This window comes from Aquarana catesbeiana, linkage group LG06 (genome assembly GCF_042186555.1).
Source record: "Aquarana catesbeiana isolate 2022-GZ linkage group LG06, ASM4218655v1, whole genome shotgun sequence".
Classification (NCBI taxonomy): Eukaryota; Metazoa; Chordata; class Amphibia; order Anura; family Ranidae; genus Aquarana; species Aquarana catesbeiana.
Window position 1 is genome coordinate 341,525,976 of NC_133329.1, and position 21,349 is coordinate 341,547,324.

The 21,349-nt window shown below is 40.7% G+C and overlaps 1 protein-coding gene across 4 annotated transcripts in view; it reads right to left on the reverse strand.

Annotated features, from left to right (window-relative positions):
• The window catches only part of MYO3B (myosin IIIB), a 635,651-nt gene that overhangs the window by 150,530 nt on the left and 463,772 nt on the right, over nucleotides 1-21,349 (reverse strand). For all 4 annotated transcript variants that reach the window (XM_073633937.1, XM_073633938.1, XM_073633935.1 and 1 more), the window contains exons 26-28: nucleotides 20,543-20,654; nucleotides 17,261-17,423; nucleotides 10,763-10,843 (exon numbers count right to left, since the gene is read on the reverse strand). In XM_073633937.1, the coding sequence (XP_073490038.1) occupies nucleotides 10,763-10,843; nucleotides 17,261-17,423; nucleotides 20,543-20,654 (356 nt within the window). The remainder of the gene's footprint in view (nucleotides 1-10,762; nucleotides 10,844-17,260; nucleotides 17,424-20,542; nucleotides 20,655-21,349) is intronic.

Here is a 21,349-nt window from a genome sequence, read left to right on the forward strand (position 1 = left end):
CCTTTACTCCAAGGTCAGTAAAACGGAAAATCTTAAAGCCAGAGAGTTAACATAACAGTCAGTAAACTATCTTTTTCAGCCAGCATATTTTTTAGATGACACTACCAGTACTACCAGTACCAGTATGCGCTCACGGTCTTTCTATGTAAAGATGATCACACGTGTGTCGATATAATAATTCAATCAATTATTCGATGCGACTAAAATGATCAAATTGAATAAGTATGATAAAACCCAGACCCTGCATTCAATCGATTCAACTCTGGCAAGTGTTTGGCCATGGCGGAATTTTATTGATAGTTTCTGATTGATCAAATCAATAACTTTTGGTGTCTCAGACAACCAATCACAATACAGATCTATTAAAATATTATTTTCAAGAGATTTCTGATAGAAAGTATTTTCAATGAATACTGTGTATGGTGTATCATTCGATATTTAAATTGATGATAAATCACTTGCTTACATTCACCCATACCTACTGTAGATCGATCACAAACTGATTTGTGTGTGGCCACTGTGGTCAAGATTGATCCTTCACAGAATAAGATAACTTTTTATAAGAATTTACATACTTGCCATTCGCAGATGAAAACAAGGGACAAAGTAGGGTATACTTTTAATGATTTTAAACCATAGCCAGTGAAAGTCACTGGGTCTTGAACTTTACTTTCTCAAACAACTGATCCCCACACAATTACTACCTTTAACATCACTTGCCCATACCTTTTAGATTGTAAGTTCTCATAAGCAGGGCCATCCTAACCCTCTTGTATTGAATTGTATTGTAAACTGTACTGTCTACCTTTGTTTTGTAAAGCCCTTTGAAAACTGTTGGCACTATATAAATCCTACATAATATTATTATTATTATTATTATTATTATTAATAATAATAAATAATAATAATGTAGTAGAAAAATAGTCAGTTCTGCATTGGCATAATTTTGTAGATATTTTGCACATTAATTATAGATTTATCCAATTACCTTTAGGCAGTTAAAAGGCTATTTTGTGCAGATTTAGGGTAAATCTATATCCAGGCTGTGGACATTCAATTATTTACATATTCTTAACAAGCATTAAACAAGCTTAAAAAAAATTATTACTATTTTCTTACATTACTGAGTTCTCTATGGAACAAAGTACATGTAGTATATGATCCCTTCTCCCTAGGTTCCCTGTAACACTGGCTGCGATGTTGGATAGGGCACTCCCCTCCTTGGTGCACAGCTACCAGATACTGCAGCTAGCAAGGAGACGGCTGCTTTGCTCGCAAGCGCCTTTCTCCGGCTCCCAGCACTTGGCTGAAGCAATCACCTGCATGAAGAATGCAAAACAAGTTGAGACGTGTCAACCTCTTGTCTCTCTGCATTCCTTTTGCTGCGGCTTACCTTGGGCAAGTGCTGGGACCTGCAGACAAGTGCATAAAGCAAATCAGCTGTCCCTTTGCTAGCTGCAGTGTCAGGCAGTCGTGTGCCCAGGGGGTCCCCCTGTCTGACATTGCATGGAGTGTTTAAGGGCACCTAGAAAGGTGGGTACTACATGGACTTTGTCCTATTGGGAACTTAAAGGAGTTATAAAGGCAAAAGGTTTTTTTATCTTAATGCATTCTATGTATTAAGATAAAAAAACCTGTGTGTAGCAGCCCCCCCAGTACCCCCCTAATTACTTACCTGAGCCCCTTCTTTCTGCTACAATGTCCACGAGTGTCTTAGCTGTCCCAGACTCTCCTCCTGATTGGCTGAGACACAGCAGCGGCGCCATTGGCTCCCACGGATGTCAATCAAAATCAGTCAGCCAATCAGAGGAGAGAGGTGTGGGGTCGGGGCTCTGTGTCTGAATGGTTCTGACTCGGCTCGGGTGCCCCCCTGTAGCAAGCTGCTGGCTGAGGGGCACTCACCAGAGAGAGGGGCCAGGAGAGTAGAAGAGGGACCCGAGAAGAAGAGGATCCGGGCCACTCTGTGCAAATCCAACTGCACATGCACAGAGGAGGTAAGTATAACATGTTTGTTATTTTAAAAAAAACAAAAAACAAGACTTTATAATCACTTTACTTTTTAAAATATCCAAACATTATATATTTTCTGAAAGCAGAGGACCTATAGAATAAATAAATGGTATTAGCAATATTTTATGGCACACGATATTAGCGCAACATTTTAAGCATATATTTTTTGTAAATTTGCAGTTAAATTTGTTTAAGAGCATACAAACACATTCAAATCTATTCTTTTATAGACAATAAAAAGAGGATACCAAGTTGAGTAAATGCATACTTAATACGTTAAGACCTAAAACTGCGCACTGCCGCAAAACAGCGACAAACAAGATACCCAAAATTTTCCATAGGTGATGGTTTAAAAACTTTTAGTCCATCAATTTTAGTTAACCATAACTACGACATGCACAATGATACCTTATATATGTTGGGCAATTGTCACGTATGTATGTGTGAGCATCATATGTGTTTGCTTGCGTTCATATGTTTTTTTAAATGTATTTTCACATAATTTCATTTTTTAACCTATTTTACCTATTCATTTCTTTTGCTTTTGAATCTCTTATGCCACTCCGCTCCTTCCAGTCAGATCGAGTACTAACTGTCCTTGTTTAGCTGTTTTCCGAGCCATATTGCCTGGGATTGGACAACTCTGAACCTGGAAGTTCTAGGTGAAGCTGGAAGTGTTCTATGGGGGGGGGGTACTAAAACTGGTGCACTCAGAATCTGATGCAGGTGTGCATAATAGCCAATCAGCTTCCTGGTTTTTGTTGTCAAAGCTAATTGAACAAGCTGAAGTTAGAAGCTGATTGGCTTCCATGCACACCTGCACCAGATTTTGCACGTTTTACTAAATCTCTCACTATGGTGTTGATTTACTAAAGGCAAATAGACTGCACTTTGCAAAGTTGCCCTCTGCAAGTGCAGTTGCTCCAGAGATTAATAAATTGTATAAGGCTTCACTTTGCAGAGAGTACCCAATCACATACAAGGAAAATTAAAAAACAGCATTTTTGCTTGCACATGATTAGATGATAGAAGTCAGTAGAGTTTCTGCTCATTTACCAAGCTCTGGAGCAACTACACCTGCAGAGTGCAACTGCACTTTACAAAGTGCAGTCTCTTTCCCTTTAGTAAATCAACCCCTATGATTCTAAATATAACTCACTGACCTTTGTAGCTGCAGGAATTGTGGAGCAATGAATACTCAAGATTTATAGCAGAAGCACTTAACCTCACCCTACTCCTCAGTTTAAAGAGATATCAAAATGCTGGACAGAGGCAGAGTCTCTGCTGGGAGTTTGCAGCAAGGTAAGTTGAACTACTAACAGAACAATTTGAATGGCCTTGGTGCTTCTGCTGTGCACTTTGAGGATTAATTGCTCCACAGTGCCCGCAGCTACAGAAGTCAGTGATGGCTTGTTTTAAAGCTTGTTAACACTTCGTAGATATTTGAATGCCCACAGCCTACTCTAAAGGTCACTTCGCGATTTTGACATCAGTCACCCTAATGATCCGTTGTTCATTAAGTGTGCATTGTATTTATGCTGGTAGGCAGGTAGATACCATTAATCATTGAAGTTGCTGGCCGAGAAAGTTTTTTCTTTGCTTGACCTCTATGCTACATGGAGCATACAAGTTGAATCCTATTACAGCTTTGTTGACTTTACAAGAATATTTGCTAGCCTGCTAGTCTGCCTCCGGCCACCAAAGGCACCTGCACTGTCTGAAGTCCATCTCTTGAGAGAACGCAGAGGAGAGGACGCTGGCACTGTCTGTTCGCCGCTTCTCCAGTCGAGCTAAAATAATGAGCTAAAATATCGATCAGAGGATCTTCTTAAATAATCGTTTACTATATGCACCTCCGAATCGTGGACCTTTCTGGATAGCTATCAGGTAGCTTTCAAGTCTAGCGATGGCCTACTTGTTGCCGCTAGCAAAACACCTGCTTGGAGACTCCCTGGAATTGGCTTGACTGAGCTTGCCCATGCCATCATGAAGTGCATTTGGGAAGCCTAAAACCACCCATCGCCGCTGCTGCAGAGTTAAAAATCCTTGTAGTTAGCATTCTGGCTACGCAGCAAAAAAACAATCTGAACTTTTTTTTTCATGCCGCCGTCGGCACCACCACTATGTTGAGTTACTCTGTTAACCAGCTGATAAATCTCAGCAGTTTCTTCACTCCACCATGCACTACAGTGATTAAACAACTAGGACTTCTCCGTTGTCTGCGCTACATCCATAGAAGTTCCTGTAGAAAGTTTGTCTGCTCACAGACAAGCCATACCATCCCGGCTGTCTGGTCAGCAATGCGAACTGTCACTCCACGCACGCATCATCAGAGCGCTGTCTCCTATCGGATATGTAGTTTGGACGTCTCCATGGTAACATCTCTCAGTGAGCTGAATGGGAAACGTGGAGTGGACTCTAGTCTGCTACGCCTGGTGCAAAAATTTGTTGCATCATCAAACAGCAAAACTGAACTCTTAAATGCACAGTCTGTTATTAACATATCCTGCCTCATTCATGACCATATCCTGGATAAATGTCTGGACTATATGTGCATTACAGAGACCTGGCACCAACCAAATACCTTTTCCTCTTTAAATGAGAGCTGTCCCCAAGGATATAGCTACCTCCAAAAAGATTGCAGCACAGGGCGCGGTGGGGGCCTGTCAGTCATCCATCACAGCGATCTGGAACTATCTCTGCAACCATTACCTGAACTGTCTTCATTTGAATGCCTTGCATTTAAATGTAAGTCCCCTTCCCCTGTACTTTTCCTCCTCATCTATCGACCACCAAAACCAAACCCATCATTTATCACTGAGATGTGAAATCTTCTCACAACTTTCTGCACATCCTCTGCTGATGTTATAATTTTGGGCGATATGAACATGCACGTTGACACCCCCTCCTGCTGTTTTGCAGCTGAATTTCTTCAACTACTGCATTGTTTTAATTTAAAACAACTTTTTGATGTCCCCACACATACCAGGGGGTATACCTTGGATCTGGTCATTACAAACTCTGCTCCTCTCACCAACCTGCAGGTGCATGACCTAGGTGTGTCTGAACACAAGGCCATTTCCATGGATTTGCCATCCCCATCCAGTCTCTACAAGCCTAAGCGGAATATATGCTTCAGAAACCTAAAAAACATAAACCCAGAACGACTTTCAGCATCTTTCCACACACTTTACATCAGCTGACGAAGCAGTGGATTACTACAACAGTCAACTTAGTAGCCTTTTGGACCTCCATGCCCCTGTTAAAGCAAGAACAGTCACCTTCACCCGCTCAGCTCCCTGGTTCACAGATGAGCTTCGTAAGATGAAGGCAGCAGGGTGGGTCCTTGAGCGACGCTTAAAAGCATCTGGCCTCACTGTCCACAAACAAATTTACCGGGAGCAACAACAAAAATATGCACAGTCCCTCAAAGAGGCAAGGTCACAGTTTTACTCCAATGCCATCAGAAATAGTCCAGGAAATTCTAAGCAGCTTTTCTCCACTTTAAACCCCCTTCTTAAACCAAAATCCCCTCCGCTTACTGCCCTTATAGAAGAGCAGTGCAATAAATTCATGGATTTTTTCAATAATCAATCAAAACAATCAAAAATTGCACATATTCACTCTACCCTTTCTGGTCCTCCCACCTAAATTGTTCTCCCAAGATATGTTGTCTCCCAACCCCTAAGGTGTCATCAGAAGAGGTGTAGAACATCGTCAAGAAGATGAAACCCTCTACCTGTCCCCTGGACCCTCTCCCAACTACCCTGGTAAAAACTCATATTACTGTCCTAAGTCTCCTGATCACCGCTGCTATAAATCATTCCCTCCAAACTGGTCACGTTCCCCCTATTTTAAAAAATGGCATTATCAGACCATTGCTCAAAAAACCCACTCTTGATCTGGAAGTCCTATCCAACTATAGGCCTATCTCCAATCTACCTTTAATATCAAAAGTACTTGAGAAAGCAGTTGCCACTTACCTTCAGGACCATCTTAAACATAATAACCTCTTTAAAAAATTTCAGTCAGATTTCCGCTTTACTCAGAGTACAGAGACTGCCCTCGTCAGAGTTACAAACGACCTCCTCATATCATCCAGTGCTGGTTCTCCCTCCTCATCCTCCTGGACCTTTCTGCTGCATTTGATACTGTTGATCATGGCATTCTTTTAAACCAGCTCCACCTCACCACTGGACTAAATGACACAGCTCTCAGGTGTTTCAAATCATACCTCACAGACACTTCAAATCAAATCCACATACAGGTACTTGCGCTGTCCCCCAGGGGTCAGTCCTTGGCACCATCCTTTTCATCCTCTACCTTACCCCCCTTGGCCAAATTATCAGCCGCCATAAAATTTCATTCCACTGCTTTGCCGATGACACACAGTTATATGTAAATGCAACAGCTGAAACTCCACCTTCACAGTCATCCCTATCAGTACTCACCACCTGTCTGGAGGAGATAAAGGTATGGATGGAGCACAACTTTCTTCAACTAAACGGTTCCAAAACTGAAGTCATCGTGATTGGCACGCCTTACCAGATCCTTATCATCCATAACCAGCATCATCTTTTCTGGCTCTAACATTCCTTTATCATCAATGGTCACAAATCTTGGCGTAAAAATGGACACCCAACTCACATTTGAAGCCCATATAAATCACCTATGCAAGACCTCTTTCTATCACCTCCGTAATATCTCTAAACTCCGTCCCATTCTCTCCCTCTCAGATGCCGAAAAGCTGGTTCATGCTTTTGTCTCCTCCAGACTGGACTACTGTAACACACTTCTCATTGGGATTCCTAGAAAGAGTCTGCAGGGGCTTCAGTACATCCAAAATGCTGCAGCAAAAATCCTGATGAGTGCAGAAACATGAGCATATCACCCCCATTCTTCACTCACTCCACTGGCTTCCTGTCTCTACCAGGATTGAGTACAAGGTTTCCCTCCTCACACACCAATGTATCCATGGACATGCCCCCCCCACCACCACCACCATCACCTTAAAGAACTTCTCAAATCACAAAACACAACACATCGTCCCCTCCGCTCCATTCACTCAAACCTTCTTCATATACCCAGAACTAGACTCAGGACAATGGGAGACAGGGCCTTTTGTGCAGCTGCCCCGTGCCTGTGGAATGCCCTACCTGACACTTTGAGGGCTCTTCAATCTACTGATGCCCCGTACACACGGTCGGATTTTCCGATGGAAAATGTCCGATCGGAGCGTGCTGTCGGAAATTCCGACCGTGTGTGGGCTCCATCGGACATTTTCCATCGGATTTTCCGACACACAAAGTTGGAGAGCAGGAGATAAAATTTTCCGACAACAAAATCCGTTGTCGGAAATTCCGATCGTGTGTACACAAATCCGACAGACAAAGTGCCACGCATGCTCAGAATAAATAAAGAGATGAAAGCTATTGGCCACTGCCCCGTTTATAGTCCCAACGTATGTGTTTTACGTCACCACGTTCAGAACGATCGGATTTTCTGACAACTTTGTGTGACCGTGTGTATGCAAGACAAGTTTGAGCCAACATCCGTCGGAAAAAATCCTAGGATTTTGTTGTCGGAATGTCAGAACAAAGTCCGACCGTGTGTACGGGGCATGACTGTTTTAAAAAAGGTCTTAAGACATTTCTTTTTAGCAAAGCTTTTTGTCCTTTTTAGATGTCTGTTTCATCGTATAAACAGTTCATTTTTCTTTTTTGTTTTTAACCTGTAGCACTTTGAGATCTTTTGATGAAAAGGGCATTATAAATAAAATGTATTATTATTATTATATTTCAATGTAGTTTAATATACACTATATTAATATATTATATGATCTATGCATTCTGATATCAGTTGAGCACAATCTAGATTTTTCCCTTTTAAGGAATGATAAAGGAATGCAGCTTCTTTTACAAGACATGTATCACTCACTTTAAAAACTGATAACGTTACCACAATATTCGAACAGTAATTCATAACATATTTAATGAACAACAAATGTCAGCATACTTCAGCAGCCATCTTTCTGAAATGTATAGCAAAACGTGTATCATCCCTGTATACATCTTTCTGCACTGCATGAAACAAGCAGCTTTTTATACAAACATTCCTTTACAGGCACCCAACAAAAGCATTTCATTGCCTTTTAAGATTCTCTCATATATTCTGCTCTGGGCACAACTCGAGCGCTGCTTCCGTTATACACAAATCCATTTCCTTAACAAGAACGAGTCACAGTAACATCCTAGTTCTCAGGCAATGAATGATAATATGTAAATGAAGTCTCCTGCTCAGTGACTCAAACACAGCGCTACATCTTCCCGAGAATGTTCCTGGAGCTGGTGGGAAATACGATGCAGAAAAACGTGGTGTATAACGCAAAAGTAGATGAACCGTAACGGCTGTTCATCCAAACCATTGTGAAATAGCGAGATTGCTTACGTGCAACTTTATAATGTCAAATTTCACTGTAGTATTACATTTTGTGCGGATTTCAAAATCATTCCTTTTCAGGATAAAGCAGTCTCTAAATCTCTCTGAATACCTATTAACCCGAAATTTTGTCAATTAAACTCAAGTTGGCAAAATGCAATCTCACTAAAATGGACCAGCCAATCAAAATTTGATTTTTGTGCCTCATTGATTGTCTGTTGGGGAACAAGGAGATGAAACCATATTTGAGATCTGAAATTGACAAGCAATGAAAACAAGGGACATTTCTAGGAGCAAAGGACAGTTGGAAGGTCGAAGGACAGTTGGAAACTATGGTATTTTGTCATTTTTTGCACTTTATTTTGGGACTTATGTACTCCTTTTTTTTTTTTAATTTCCACATAATTTTTTCCTTTGGTTCACTGTGGTATTTTTGACATCTATGGATGTTATGTTTTGTAATGAATTATCACGTTATTTAATATTTTGTTTCAAAATATTGCTGTTTACTTTTTAGTATTGCATTTAAGTCATTAATCTGATTTTTTTATATGTTATAAGTAGCGGCTTTTTTTTCTCACTGATTTCATATCCTGTCACATATATATATCTATATATATCTATATATATAGCTATATCTATCTATATATATAGATATATCTAGATATATCTATATATATCTAGATATATCTAGATATATCTAGATATATATAGATATATATCATTGTTTTTTCATATAATTGTTTTTCTTTGGTGCAGTGATGAATGAGTATTTGTTGAATCACTTGTTTATTTAGTATTCTCTGAATGGTGCCTGTGCCATGCAGCCAACCTTCTGTGTTCAGAATACAACAGGCCAGTCACTCAGCATGGGACCTGAAAGCAAGTGGAGACCATGATAGTGGTGTCTAATTCAGTGATTTCCAGCTTCCAGTGGCATCGGGAAGGTACGGTAAATACATAGTTACATTGGTCCAAGCTGTAGTTGGGGAACACTGTCAAGTAGGGAATGTAACATCTCTCTCTCTAACATTCCTCTGTCTAAGCTTTGGCACTAACTGACAGCAAAGCTTAAAGTGGCTGTAAAGGCAGAAGGTTCTGTGCATTAAGATAAAAAAACCTTCTGTGTGCAGCAGCCCCCCTCAGCCCCCCTAATTCTTACCTGAGCCCCATCTGGATCCAGCAATGTTGCAGGAGTGTCTCTGCTGCTCGGGACTCCCCTCCATATTGGCAGAGACAGCAGCGTGGCGCCATTGGCTCCCGCTGCTGTCAAAGTCAGTCGGCCAATGAGGAGAGAAAGAGGGTGGGGCCAGGTCATGGCTCCTTGTCTGAATGGACTCAGGGAGTTGTGGCTTGACCTGAGTGCCCCCATAGCAAGCTGCTTGCTGTGGGGGCACTTAACAGGAAGGAGGGGCCAGGAGCACCGAAGAGGGACCCGAGAAGAGGAGAATCCAGGCTGCTCTGTGAAAAACCACTGCATAGAGCAGGTAAGTATAACATGTTTGTTATTTTTAACTAAAAAAAAAAAAAAACAAGACTTTACAATCACTTTAACTGGATTGGATGTTGCAGCAGGAAGACAATGATCATTTCTGACCTGGTAACTATTAGGCCCCATTCACACCTGAGCATTTTGTAGCTCGAAGCTCCCAAATGCTCAACATATAAAATGTATTACAATGGTGACTGTTCACATATGAGCATTGAGGTGCCTGTAGCTCAAAGCCTGAAGCTCCAAAACTACATGAGCTACTTTTGAGGCACAATTGGGCTTTGTGGCCCCACAGTATTCAATGAGAACATCTGAAAACGCTCTTATTTATAATTTTTTTTTCAGGCATAATCCAAGCATTTTTTGAGCCTGTAAGAAACGGCCCTTAGTGTTTTCCATTGGCTACAACAAAAATACCTGAAGTTTGATCACACATGTGAAATACTTGAAGTACACTCTTAAAATGCTTGTACATGCACAGAAAAATGCTCAAATAGAGATGCCTGAAAACGCCTGAAAATCACTCTGCTCAGGTGTGAATCCAGCCTTACTCTAGCGGGAGGGACCTCTTTTAAAATGATAAGCATCATACACCAAGTGAACACTGTAAATGGGAACTGTTTCATTTTAAGACTAGAAGAATAAGAAACAAAACAGCTAGATTGCTGACATGTACAGGGCATTCGATTTTCACTGCATGACAAGTTTAATTTTCTTTAACACAGAGGCTAGATTAGGTGGAGGTCTTACTTAATTAGCCGCAGGAAATCTCACATAACCCTGGAATAACAATGTGCAACATTTAATGACTATTTCTGTTACCTGCTTGAATAACAGTCGCTGCTCCATTTCTTCTGCCTTTTATTTCCTGGAATTTTTTCCGAGTATCATATCCTTTCCATGCTGGAAGATCATAGAAGTACATGGTATTCTAATGATATACTCTTGCAGTAATAAAAACAACATAATTCATAAAAGAGAACCTTCACCCAGTAAAACTATTTTTTTTTTACGTGGCTTCATAGCAACCCCTCCCCCCCAACAATTAGATAAAGATTGTAAGTGCTGCTGACTTTTTTTTTTGCTAAAAAGGAGCGCGGCTGCTCACGCTATCTACAGCCTGCACGCTCGTGAATCACGTCACATTGAGGTGACGTCATCCCCCTCTGCCTGGACACTTCCTTGCGCCTCAAGCCTCGTGTTGAGGAAAGACTCCACTGCAGCCGGCCAAACATCATCCAGCAGTGTATGAGGAAGATTATAGGACACACACTGACGGGAGTGGACTAGGGATCGACTACACCGAGGACAGCCCCATATTTTGGGAAATTACTTAATGCCTTCTTTTTACTTCAGAAATCTTAGTGCACTATGACATAATTTTTACTGCACATTAAAATTTGTTAAAAATCTGCACCCAGAGGCGTCTCTTTACCCTCTTTTTATCTTTTCAGTTTTGGGAACATGGTCTCTGTTCCTCTGTGATGGCAGCCCTGAGAGTGGATCATCCTCATCCCTCCCTCCCCTCCCCCTCCCCCTTCCCCTTCCCCTTCTAAATAACCATTTAAAACCATTCAAAACATTATTGTGGACTTCCTCCAAAACAATCATAGAGATTGTGAACTTGGTGACTCATTGTGCAGGTAATACCATGCGTATCCAGCACATTAACTAAATGCATAAAGGATATATACTGTTTTAGATCTTTGCACCTTTTACTTGTATAACTAAACCTTTCATCCAAATTCTAAATTGCTGCATTTGTAATTATCAAAAGCCAATATAAAGAAATAGTAGTGGTAAAAAAAATCACTTGTGGGTTTAACTAATATTTTTTTTATATAATTCTCCTTTAAGGGGGCGTGGCAGGGGGTGTACTATGTCTACATACTTTTGCTAATTAGTGTCCCTCATTCCCATCTCATAAAGTTGGGAGGTATGGAAATGCAGTGTGTTTGTTACTACCATAATTATGATAAAAAAGTGAGCTGCCTCCAACAAGGCTAGCTGGATACTAATGACATTAGGGGAGCAAACTTACATACCACTCACCTGCCTACTTAGAGGATAAGTTGGTGGCTGACAACTGGTGCTGTAACTAACGATTATTTTCATAATCAATTAGTTGTCCGATTATTGTTTCGATTAATCGATTAATCGGATAAAAACCTAAAGTAAAAATTGATGTATAATTTCGTTGATATAAGTTTAAAAATTGTATTTACATATTTCTACAGTATATATATGGGGTCTTCAAAAAGTTTATGCACTTTGAGTTTAAAAAAAAGTTCGGAAACTGACATTGGGGTCTAATGTCTCCATAAAAAAGTACCTGTCACCTGTCTAATGCTCTCACATAGGGATTTATTAACCCCTTGTGATATGAATCAAGTAAAAAGAAATATAAAAAGAAAAGAAAAAAGTAAAAAAATAACTCAAATTCTAATTAAATATATTAAAATAAAATAAAGAAAAATGCCGAAAGCCACCATAGCCCCACACACCTGCGCAAACGCAAGCCCAGGGTGTGCACGCACATGTAAACCGTGGTCACACCACACATGTGACTTATCGCTTTGAACATCAGGGGGAGAACAATAATTTTAGCACAAGAGCTGCTCACTAACACTAAACTGATGAGCTGTAAAGGCTTTTAAAGCATCACCTATGGTGATTTTTGGGCACCACTGTTGGCGATACTGCAGGCGTACGCAATTTTAAGACATGGAATGTTTGGTATCTATTTACTCAGTGCAACCTCATCTTTTATATTTTAACTCAAGATGGGTATTAAATGGTGTGCTTTTGCACTGAATTTCATTTTATTATATTTTTTTCCTGAAAATTTGGGTTTAATAAACAGTTGCGCAAATATCATGTGAAACAAAAATTTGAAACTATCACCTTTTTATTCTACAGGGTCTCTGCTTTCAGAAAATATATAATGTTCTGTGGGATTAATTAATTTTATTGCCAAAAATTAAGATTTTTACATGTATGCGAAAAATAAAAAAAATTGCTCTGCAGCCAAACTGGATAATATTATGCATGACAGACTCCCTTGTCATAGTTAGGTAGCTTGATACAAATTAACTGCATCTGCAGTCACTCATGCTGGCTATATATGAACAAATTTTTACTTCGAAAATGTTCGTTTTAACTGTATTCATTCGATTTTCTAAGTGTTAGTGGGGTCAAAACGACATTTGTTTTCGACCACACTGACAGGAAAATTAGCAGGAGCAGAATAGATATCTTTTCTCGACTGAATGAATTTTCGGACAATGTATGTGGTCTTCGTTCAGAAAATATATTCATTTTAAAATATAAAAAGAAATATATATATATATATATATATATATATATATATATATATATATATATATATATATATTCCCATTTCTATCATACATCTAATAATTAATATACCTAGAAGTAGGATATACAGGGTATATTAAACTGGGAGTCAGACATAAAGCAATATGAGGGATGGAAGGGAATATTTTTTTTTTATATTAAAGTAGTATTAAGGCTGAGACTTTTTTTTTTAATGGAAATTAAAATTGAAATATGATGCACAATACTCGTAAACTTTTATTTTAAATGTAATTGTAATGCTTTATATCACGTCTAGTCTATCAGCCTGCGGCTTCTCTGGGTTCAGATGCTGATTTTCCCTGCACAGAGCCCTTAAGCTGACGTTCACCCTTGTGCGGGTGGAAGCCGCTGTTGGACCGCACTGCATCCCGCAGCCACAACTACCCACACACAAAACGTGGGACCTGCGGGCGGGTGCCATTAATCTTAATGACACACCGCCTGCAATGAAAACCGCACTTGCGTTGGGAACCGCACTCTAGTGCGGTTCCTGTGCGGGCTGAGATTTTTGGAAAGGTGCAGGGACCTTTTCCCTGCGCTTTTGCGAGGCACAGCAGCCCATTTGAATGAATGGGCTGCAATGTCCGCGCAAACGCAGCCTGCACAGCATGCATAGGTTTGAACCTAGCGTAAAGTGATTGCAAACACTGGATTTTATTTTTTTTATAGACAACAAATTTGTCATACTTACCTGCTCTGTGTAATGGTTTTGCACAGAGCAGCCCCATTCCTCCTCTTCTGGGGTCCCTCGCCAGCATTACTGGCTCCTCCTGTCTTCAGGGTGCTCCTATAGCAAGCTGCAAAGTATAGTACTGAGTTCCCCTATAGCAAGGTAAAAAAAAAGTCTGCCTTTAGAATCACTCACTTCCTTCTCCTGCCCAGGACTACGTGTCCCATGAGGCATTGCTCCTCACACATTCAGAAGTTCTTACTTACTGAAGTGTATGAACGGTGTACTGAGCTGTATGTGTGCTGCACAGTGTATACTGACATGTATGAACAATGTACTGAGCTATATGTGTGCTGCACTGTGTATACTGACATGTATGGACGGTGTACTGGGCTGTATGTGTGCTGCGATGTATTTTCTGATATGTAAACAAATAATGCATTATGTTTGCAGGCCAACTAATCAGCTGACCAACTAATCAATTATGAAAATAGTTGACAAACTATTTCGATAATCAATTATAATCAATTATGCCGATTAGATGTTTCAGCCCTACTGACAACAACCCGATGGTAAAGCTTCTAATTAGTTTTCATGTGTGCAGGAGTTCAAGAACTTCTGGTACCACATTTGAAAGCCCACTGTAGTGCAAGTGCAATTATATTCTGGTAACTGTATATGTTTAATAACTGTTATTATAATATTTAGTACAGTATATTAATTCCTTTTGTTTTATTTCACATGCCTGTCATAAAAATATTAACCACTTGACCTCCGGAAGATTTACCCCCCTTCATGACTAGGCCATTTTTTGCAATACGGCACTGCATTACTTTAGTTCAATTGCAGGGTCGTGCAACGGTGTACCCAAATAAAATGTATGTCCTTTTTTTCCCCACAAATAGAGCTTCTTTTTTTTGTAGTATTTGATCACCATTTGATCATGTGGTGTTTATTTTGTGCACTATAAACAAAAAAAAAACACAATTAAAAAAAAAAAAAAAGCTACTTTCTGCTGTAAAACCTATCCAATAAAAAAATGTAAAAATCCAATTTCTTTATCAATTTAGGACAATATGTATTCTGCTACATATTTTTGGTAAAAAAAATCCCAATAAGCGTATATTGATTGGTTTGAGTTATAGCATCTACATACTATGGGAAATACAGTATCTCCCAAAAGTAAGTACACCCCTCACATTTTTGTAAATATTTTATTATATCTTTTCATGTGACAACACTGAAGAAATGACACTTTGCTACAATGTAAAGTAGTGAGTGTACAGCTTGTATAACAGTGTAAATTTGTTGTCCCCTCAAAATAACTCAACTCAAAGCCAATAATGTCTAATCCCACCTCCATGCTTGACTGTAGGCAAGACACACTTGTCTTTGTACTCCTCACCTGGTTGCCGTCACACACGCTTGACACCATCTGAACCAAATAAGTTCATCTTGGTCTCATCAGACCACAGGACATGGTTCCAGTAATTCATGTCCTTAGTCTGCTTGTCTTCAGCAAACTGTTTGCAGGGTTTCTTGTGCATCATCTTTAAAGGAGGCTTCCTTCTGGGATGCCATGCAGACCAATTTGATGCAGTGTACGGCGTATGGTCTGAGCACTGACAGTCTGACCCCCCACCCCTTCAACCTCTGCAGCAATGCTGGCAGCACTCATATGTCTATTTCCCAAAGACAACCCCTGGATATGACGCTGAGCATGTGCACTCAACTTCTGTGGTTGACCATGGCGAGGCTTGTTCTGAGTGGAACCTGTCCTGTTAAACCGCTATATGGTCTTGGCCACCGTGCTGCAGCTCAGTTACAGTGTCTTGGCAATATAGCCTAGGCCATCTTTATGTAGAGCAAATATTCATTTTTTTCAGATCCTCAGACAGTTCTTTGCCATGAGGTGCCATGTTGAACTTCCAGTGACCAGTATGAGAGAGTGAGAGCGATAACATCAAATTTAATTCACCTGCTCCCCATTCCCACCTGAGACCTTGTAATACTAACAAGTCACATGACATTGGGGGGGGGGGGGATAGCTAATTGGGCCCAGTTTGGACATTTTCACTTAGGGGTGTACTCACTTTTGTTGCCAGCTGTTTAGACATTAATGGCTGTGTGTTGAGTTATTTTGAGGGGACAGCAAATTTACACCGTTATACAAGCTGTACACTCACTACTTTACATTGTAGCAAAGTGTCATTTCTTCAGCGTTGTCACATGAAAGATAGAATAAAATATTTACAAAAATGTGAGGGGTGTACTCACTTTAGTTAGATACTGTGTATATATATATATATATATATATATATATATATATATATATATTTATTTATTTTTACTAGTGATGGCATCAATCAGCGACTTATGGCGGGACTGAGATATTGACAGTCGGGATACTGACACTTTTTAGGGATCAGTGCTAAAAATATGCACTGTCACTGTACTAATGACACTGGCTGGGAAAAGGTTAAACATCAGGGGCGATCAAAGGGTTAACTTTGTGCCTAACCAGTTTTTGTGCACTGCGTGGGAGGTGCTTTTACTAGGGGAAGGCATTGATCCCGTGTTCCTGCGTTCCTGCTTTGCAGGAACACGGGATCAATGCCTTCCCTACTGACAGAACGGCGATCTGCCTTGTTTACATAGGCAGATCGCTGTTCTTGCTCTCTGCCTAATGATCGTTAGGTGTTGGCAGACATCGAGTCCATGATACCCGCAAATTAGCTCCTGTTTTGCCTAATCACAGCGGGAGCGGATCGCCAGACCCGGAAGTGTTGAATCACGTACTAGGTGTGTGATCTGGTGCAGAGCGGCTGCCCTGCTGCAGTATATGTGCGGTGGGTGGTCGTAGAGGGGTTAATGTCAATAACATGCAGGACCAACCAGTCCGACAAAAGTGAGATTGACTGGGGTTGGGACAAACCATATACAACTATAACACTTCTGGGGTGCTTACAATGGTCAGCCTTTATTCATACCTATTAGCATCACTGCTATACTGATACCAGCTTACATACCCTTCAGGGTTGGAGAGGATGCTTTGAGAGGAGTTCCTCATCCATTTTCCAGATGGAGAAGTGAGAAGCAAAGTAGAAAATGTAGAACATAAACAAATAGTAGCCAGGAGGCCACTGAGTGACCACAATGGTATGATTATGGCTATAATTATATTTTTTACACAGGGCACTTATGTATTGATCCCTGGGTTCTTCTTAGTTCTAATTCTGTTTTATGTCAAGGTGTAACAGTGTAATATTTACCAGCTTGAATGCAGGTAGCGCTCTTATTCCTTTTCTCTTTAACTTTCTTGTATCTCCTTGCCCCGAGCCATCCTTTGGTATAGGCTTGCATCACCACTACTCGTCCAATGACTTCTCTCAGGAGGAGATTTAACTGTTCTACATGATAATATTTCAAGAACACCTTCAACAGAAAGAAATGCTGTGTAACACAACTGCAAATCTTTGGTTTTCATAAAACAGCCACAGATACAGTACACAAACTTAAAGCTGACAATCATTGTAGTAGTCAGAGCTACTACAGTAATCGCTGATATCTTCCAGGTCCTGCTGAGCAGCTGTCCCACTGCATATTGACCACAGGTGGTCCCTCGCTTGGCACAGAATGCCTTGTTTTTTTCATTGAATACAATTGATATTCTGATTTAAATCTTTCGCCGCCAGAGGGGGGTTTTACACACATTCCCAGTGGCTGCCCCCCCGCATGCCCTCACCATGTATCCTGGGCAACGCTTGCCCATCTGTGACCCCGACCGACATAACGAGTGCCGCCGGGTAGAGGGGAGGGAACAGAGTGGACACCCGTCTACTCTCCTCCTCTCCTTGTTGCTGACCCGGAAAGCAACGTGTTTGACGTCACTTTCAGGTCCACCCGTCAGCGTCCCTGGGTAGCATGGCCGGGAAAGAATGTATTGCACTGTGGTCTGCATTACATTATTTCAGTGGAGCACAGGAGAGACATCCAGGCTCTTTTAGACCCTGCATGTCTCATTAAAAAGAACCTGTCACCAAAAATGATCATATAAGGGACTTTTTGTCCCCTATGTGATGAAAAAAAAAAGTTCAGTAAAAAAAATTCCATATCTGAACATGATCCAGAGACACCACTCTCTTCTTTTGGCCAAAGTTATTTTAAAATGTTCTGTTACATGGTCAGCAGGTCTTCTGGCTTGTTATCAGTGCTCAGTTCAAAAGCCTGCATCTCTGATTGTATGGGGGGTGCATTACTGTATATGGAATGGGCAGCTTGCATATCTGGAAAGGCAAAATTAATGCTGAAAGATATATCCAGATTTTAGAGCAGCATATGCTCCCATCCAGATACTGCATCTATGACAACAGCATGGCATTGTAGTAGAAAAGTCTGGATGTTTAACTGGCCTGCCTGCTGTCCAGACCTTTCACCAATTGAGAATATTTGGTGCATCTTGAAACGAAGACCCAGGACTGTTGAACAGTTAGGCTGCCCATACATTATACAATCTTCTTGTACAATTTTCCTTTAGATTTACCAAAACCATACAATATGAGGTCAAACCTAAACACCTTGAATTTGTATGCAATCAGGCAGGTCCTTGCACTATATAGTGGAAGGTAAATATAAAGGAAATTAAATAAGAACATTGTATAATGTCTGGCCAGCCTATATCAGGCAAAAATGAGACAGCATTCCTCTCCCAAAACTCCAGCAACTGTTCTCCTCAGTTCCCAGATGTTTACAGAGTATTGTTAAAAAAGACAGGGCCATGTTTACCATGCTACATCATGGTAAACATGGCCCTGTCCCAACTTTTTTGAGACATGTTGCTGCCATCAGTTTTAAATTATTATTTTTTTCTCTTGAATTGGTACATTTTCTTAGGTTAAACATTTGATATGTTTTCTATTTTCTATTGTGAATAAAATGTGGGTTTATGAGATTTGCACATCATTGCATTCTATTTCTATGTAGATTTTACGCAGTGGGTTTGATTTACTAATCAGTTGGCTTAAGCACTGTATGGCCATATGGTGTGACCAAATCCCCATATTTGCTTATTTGCTTTTATGTTCAGGTGCTTTAAATAGCCTTGTAGAATTTATATGACATTTTTGTATGTGTGCGCTATAATCATTTGTCCTGTTTGTATGGTTTTATAGCAGCACCATCTTTAATGTGATGCATAATTAGGGTGTGCCCCCCAAGTCTTTGTTTGTCTGTGTCTGAATGGACACACAGAGCAGCGGCTCGGCTCGGATGCCCCCATAGCAAGCTGCTTGCTCTGGGGGCACTTGGCAGGAGGGAGTGGCCAGGAGCGCCATCAAGGGATCTGAGAAGAGGAGGATCGGGGCTGCTCTGTGCAAAACCACTACACAGAGCAGGTAAGTATGACATGTTTGTTATTTTTAAACAAACAAGTGCAGAAAAAAAATGTCTGCTGATCCTTACAGTAATCCAGTGTCCTTGTAACTTTTTGTGTACTAAGCTGAAATCTCAAACAATGTTATCAGCCTGCCCAGTGATCCTGACTTGCTACAGGTCACCAACTCTGGAAATATTAAATCCAAATCTTTAGCATGGCAGCCAGGCAACTGGCATTTTTAGGAAGGCAGTCATAGCAGTGCCTGTAGTTCTCTCAAATCAAAGAAGTTCACTTAAAGTGGAGTTCCACCCAAAAATGGAACTTCCACTTTTTGGATTCCTCCCCCCCCTCCGGTGTCACATTTGGCACCTTTCAGGGGGGAGGAGGGAGCAGATACCTGTCTAATACAGATATTTGCTCCCACTTCCTGGCATAGATCACCGCGGCATTCGCGGTGACCTACGCCACTTCCGATGCCTACTCTGTCCTCCCCCGCTGTATTCTGGGAGACACACAGGTCCCAGAACACAGCAGGGACCAGTGAGGACGCGCAGCGCGACTCGCGCATGCGCAGTAGGGAACCAGGAAGTGAAGCCCAGGAAGTGAAGCCCGACGGCATCACTTCCTTATTCCCTTACCAAGAATGGTGGCCGCAACAGCCAAGAGCCGACAGACAGATCCGTGCAAGCACTGTTTGAGTATTCAGCAACCACTAGAGCAGAACTGCTGAATATAATAGCCAGAAGCTGAGATTTCACTATTCACGCTGCATGGGGAAATAGATTTTTTTAAAATTCTTTATTTATAATGACCAAGTTACAAGGCAGAAAATACAGCATTCAAAATGGAAGATTGAAACAGATGGATTTCTCTTGCTCAACCCACAGGGCATAATGAGAGACATCCAAAAAGCGCATGGGCAGCTTTGGAAAATTCAAGCATATATATGCAAGGTCAATTAAAAAACAGGGTTTTTTCTTGTACAAATTGGATGACTGTTGTGAACATAGATGCACCTTATTCACTAAGCTAAGTGAATATTCACTTTCCAGAGTAAAATATCTCTACTTCTTTAGCAAAATAACCCTAATAAAAATTAGTTCAGGAAAGTTCTAGGTACATGGATTAACGTTCTGGGAAATGAAACCATTAGTATTGCCGGAATATTTTATTGCCTTACCTTACTTTTTCCAAGAACCCAGTTTTCAAGCTTGGCCTTCTCTAGAATGGCAGCACAACTCTCTTTTGTGGCAGGGGGATTTTGATGTGCTCTGAAGGCAAGATAATAGTACCTTGAAAATGGAAGAAAAGACTTATTAAAGTTGAACTCTGGGGACGCAGCTAAATACACAACTGAAATACACATCAGCTCATTTAGCTGCTAAGGATTTGCACATTTGTTATCCATTCACCTCTACAAGACAGCACAGCCAGGTGGAGGCACCACACCACTTTCTCTACTAGAATTAAGGAATACATAGATGCATCCTTCCTATCAGCAGCTTTCTGATTGGCCAATGAAGGAGGAGTAACACATTGCAAAGTCACCAGCTCTACTCACTCTGGTCTCTTTTCCTATCAGCATATGTTGTATGGCTGTGCATGTGATGACATGAGGCTGATATCAAGGCAATTTTAGAGACTTTTAGTCTTTAATTTTAGTAGTTTTATATAAAAATAGCTTTAAGTATTTTTAAAAATATACAACTGCATTGAGTGGTGTTTTAATTTATATCTGCCTAGAGTTCAGTTTTAAAATAAACAATGGTCTCAGTGCCACTCTCCACATCATCGAGGACCACCCAGCACCAGAGAAGAGGCATAGAGGACCCCATGCATCACATGACCAGCCTGAAGACACCAGAAAAAGGCAGAGTAGAGATAAGAAGTTCTGATACTTTTCCAACATTCATTTACAGCATGCTTATTCCGGGTATGTGACTCAAAAAAACTTGACACAGTCAGGTAAGCATTTTAATAGGAGACA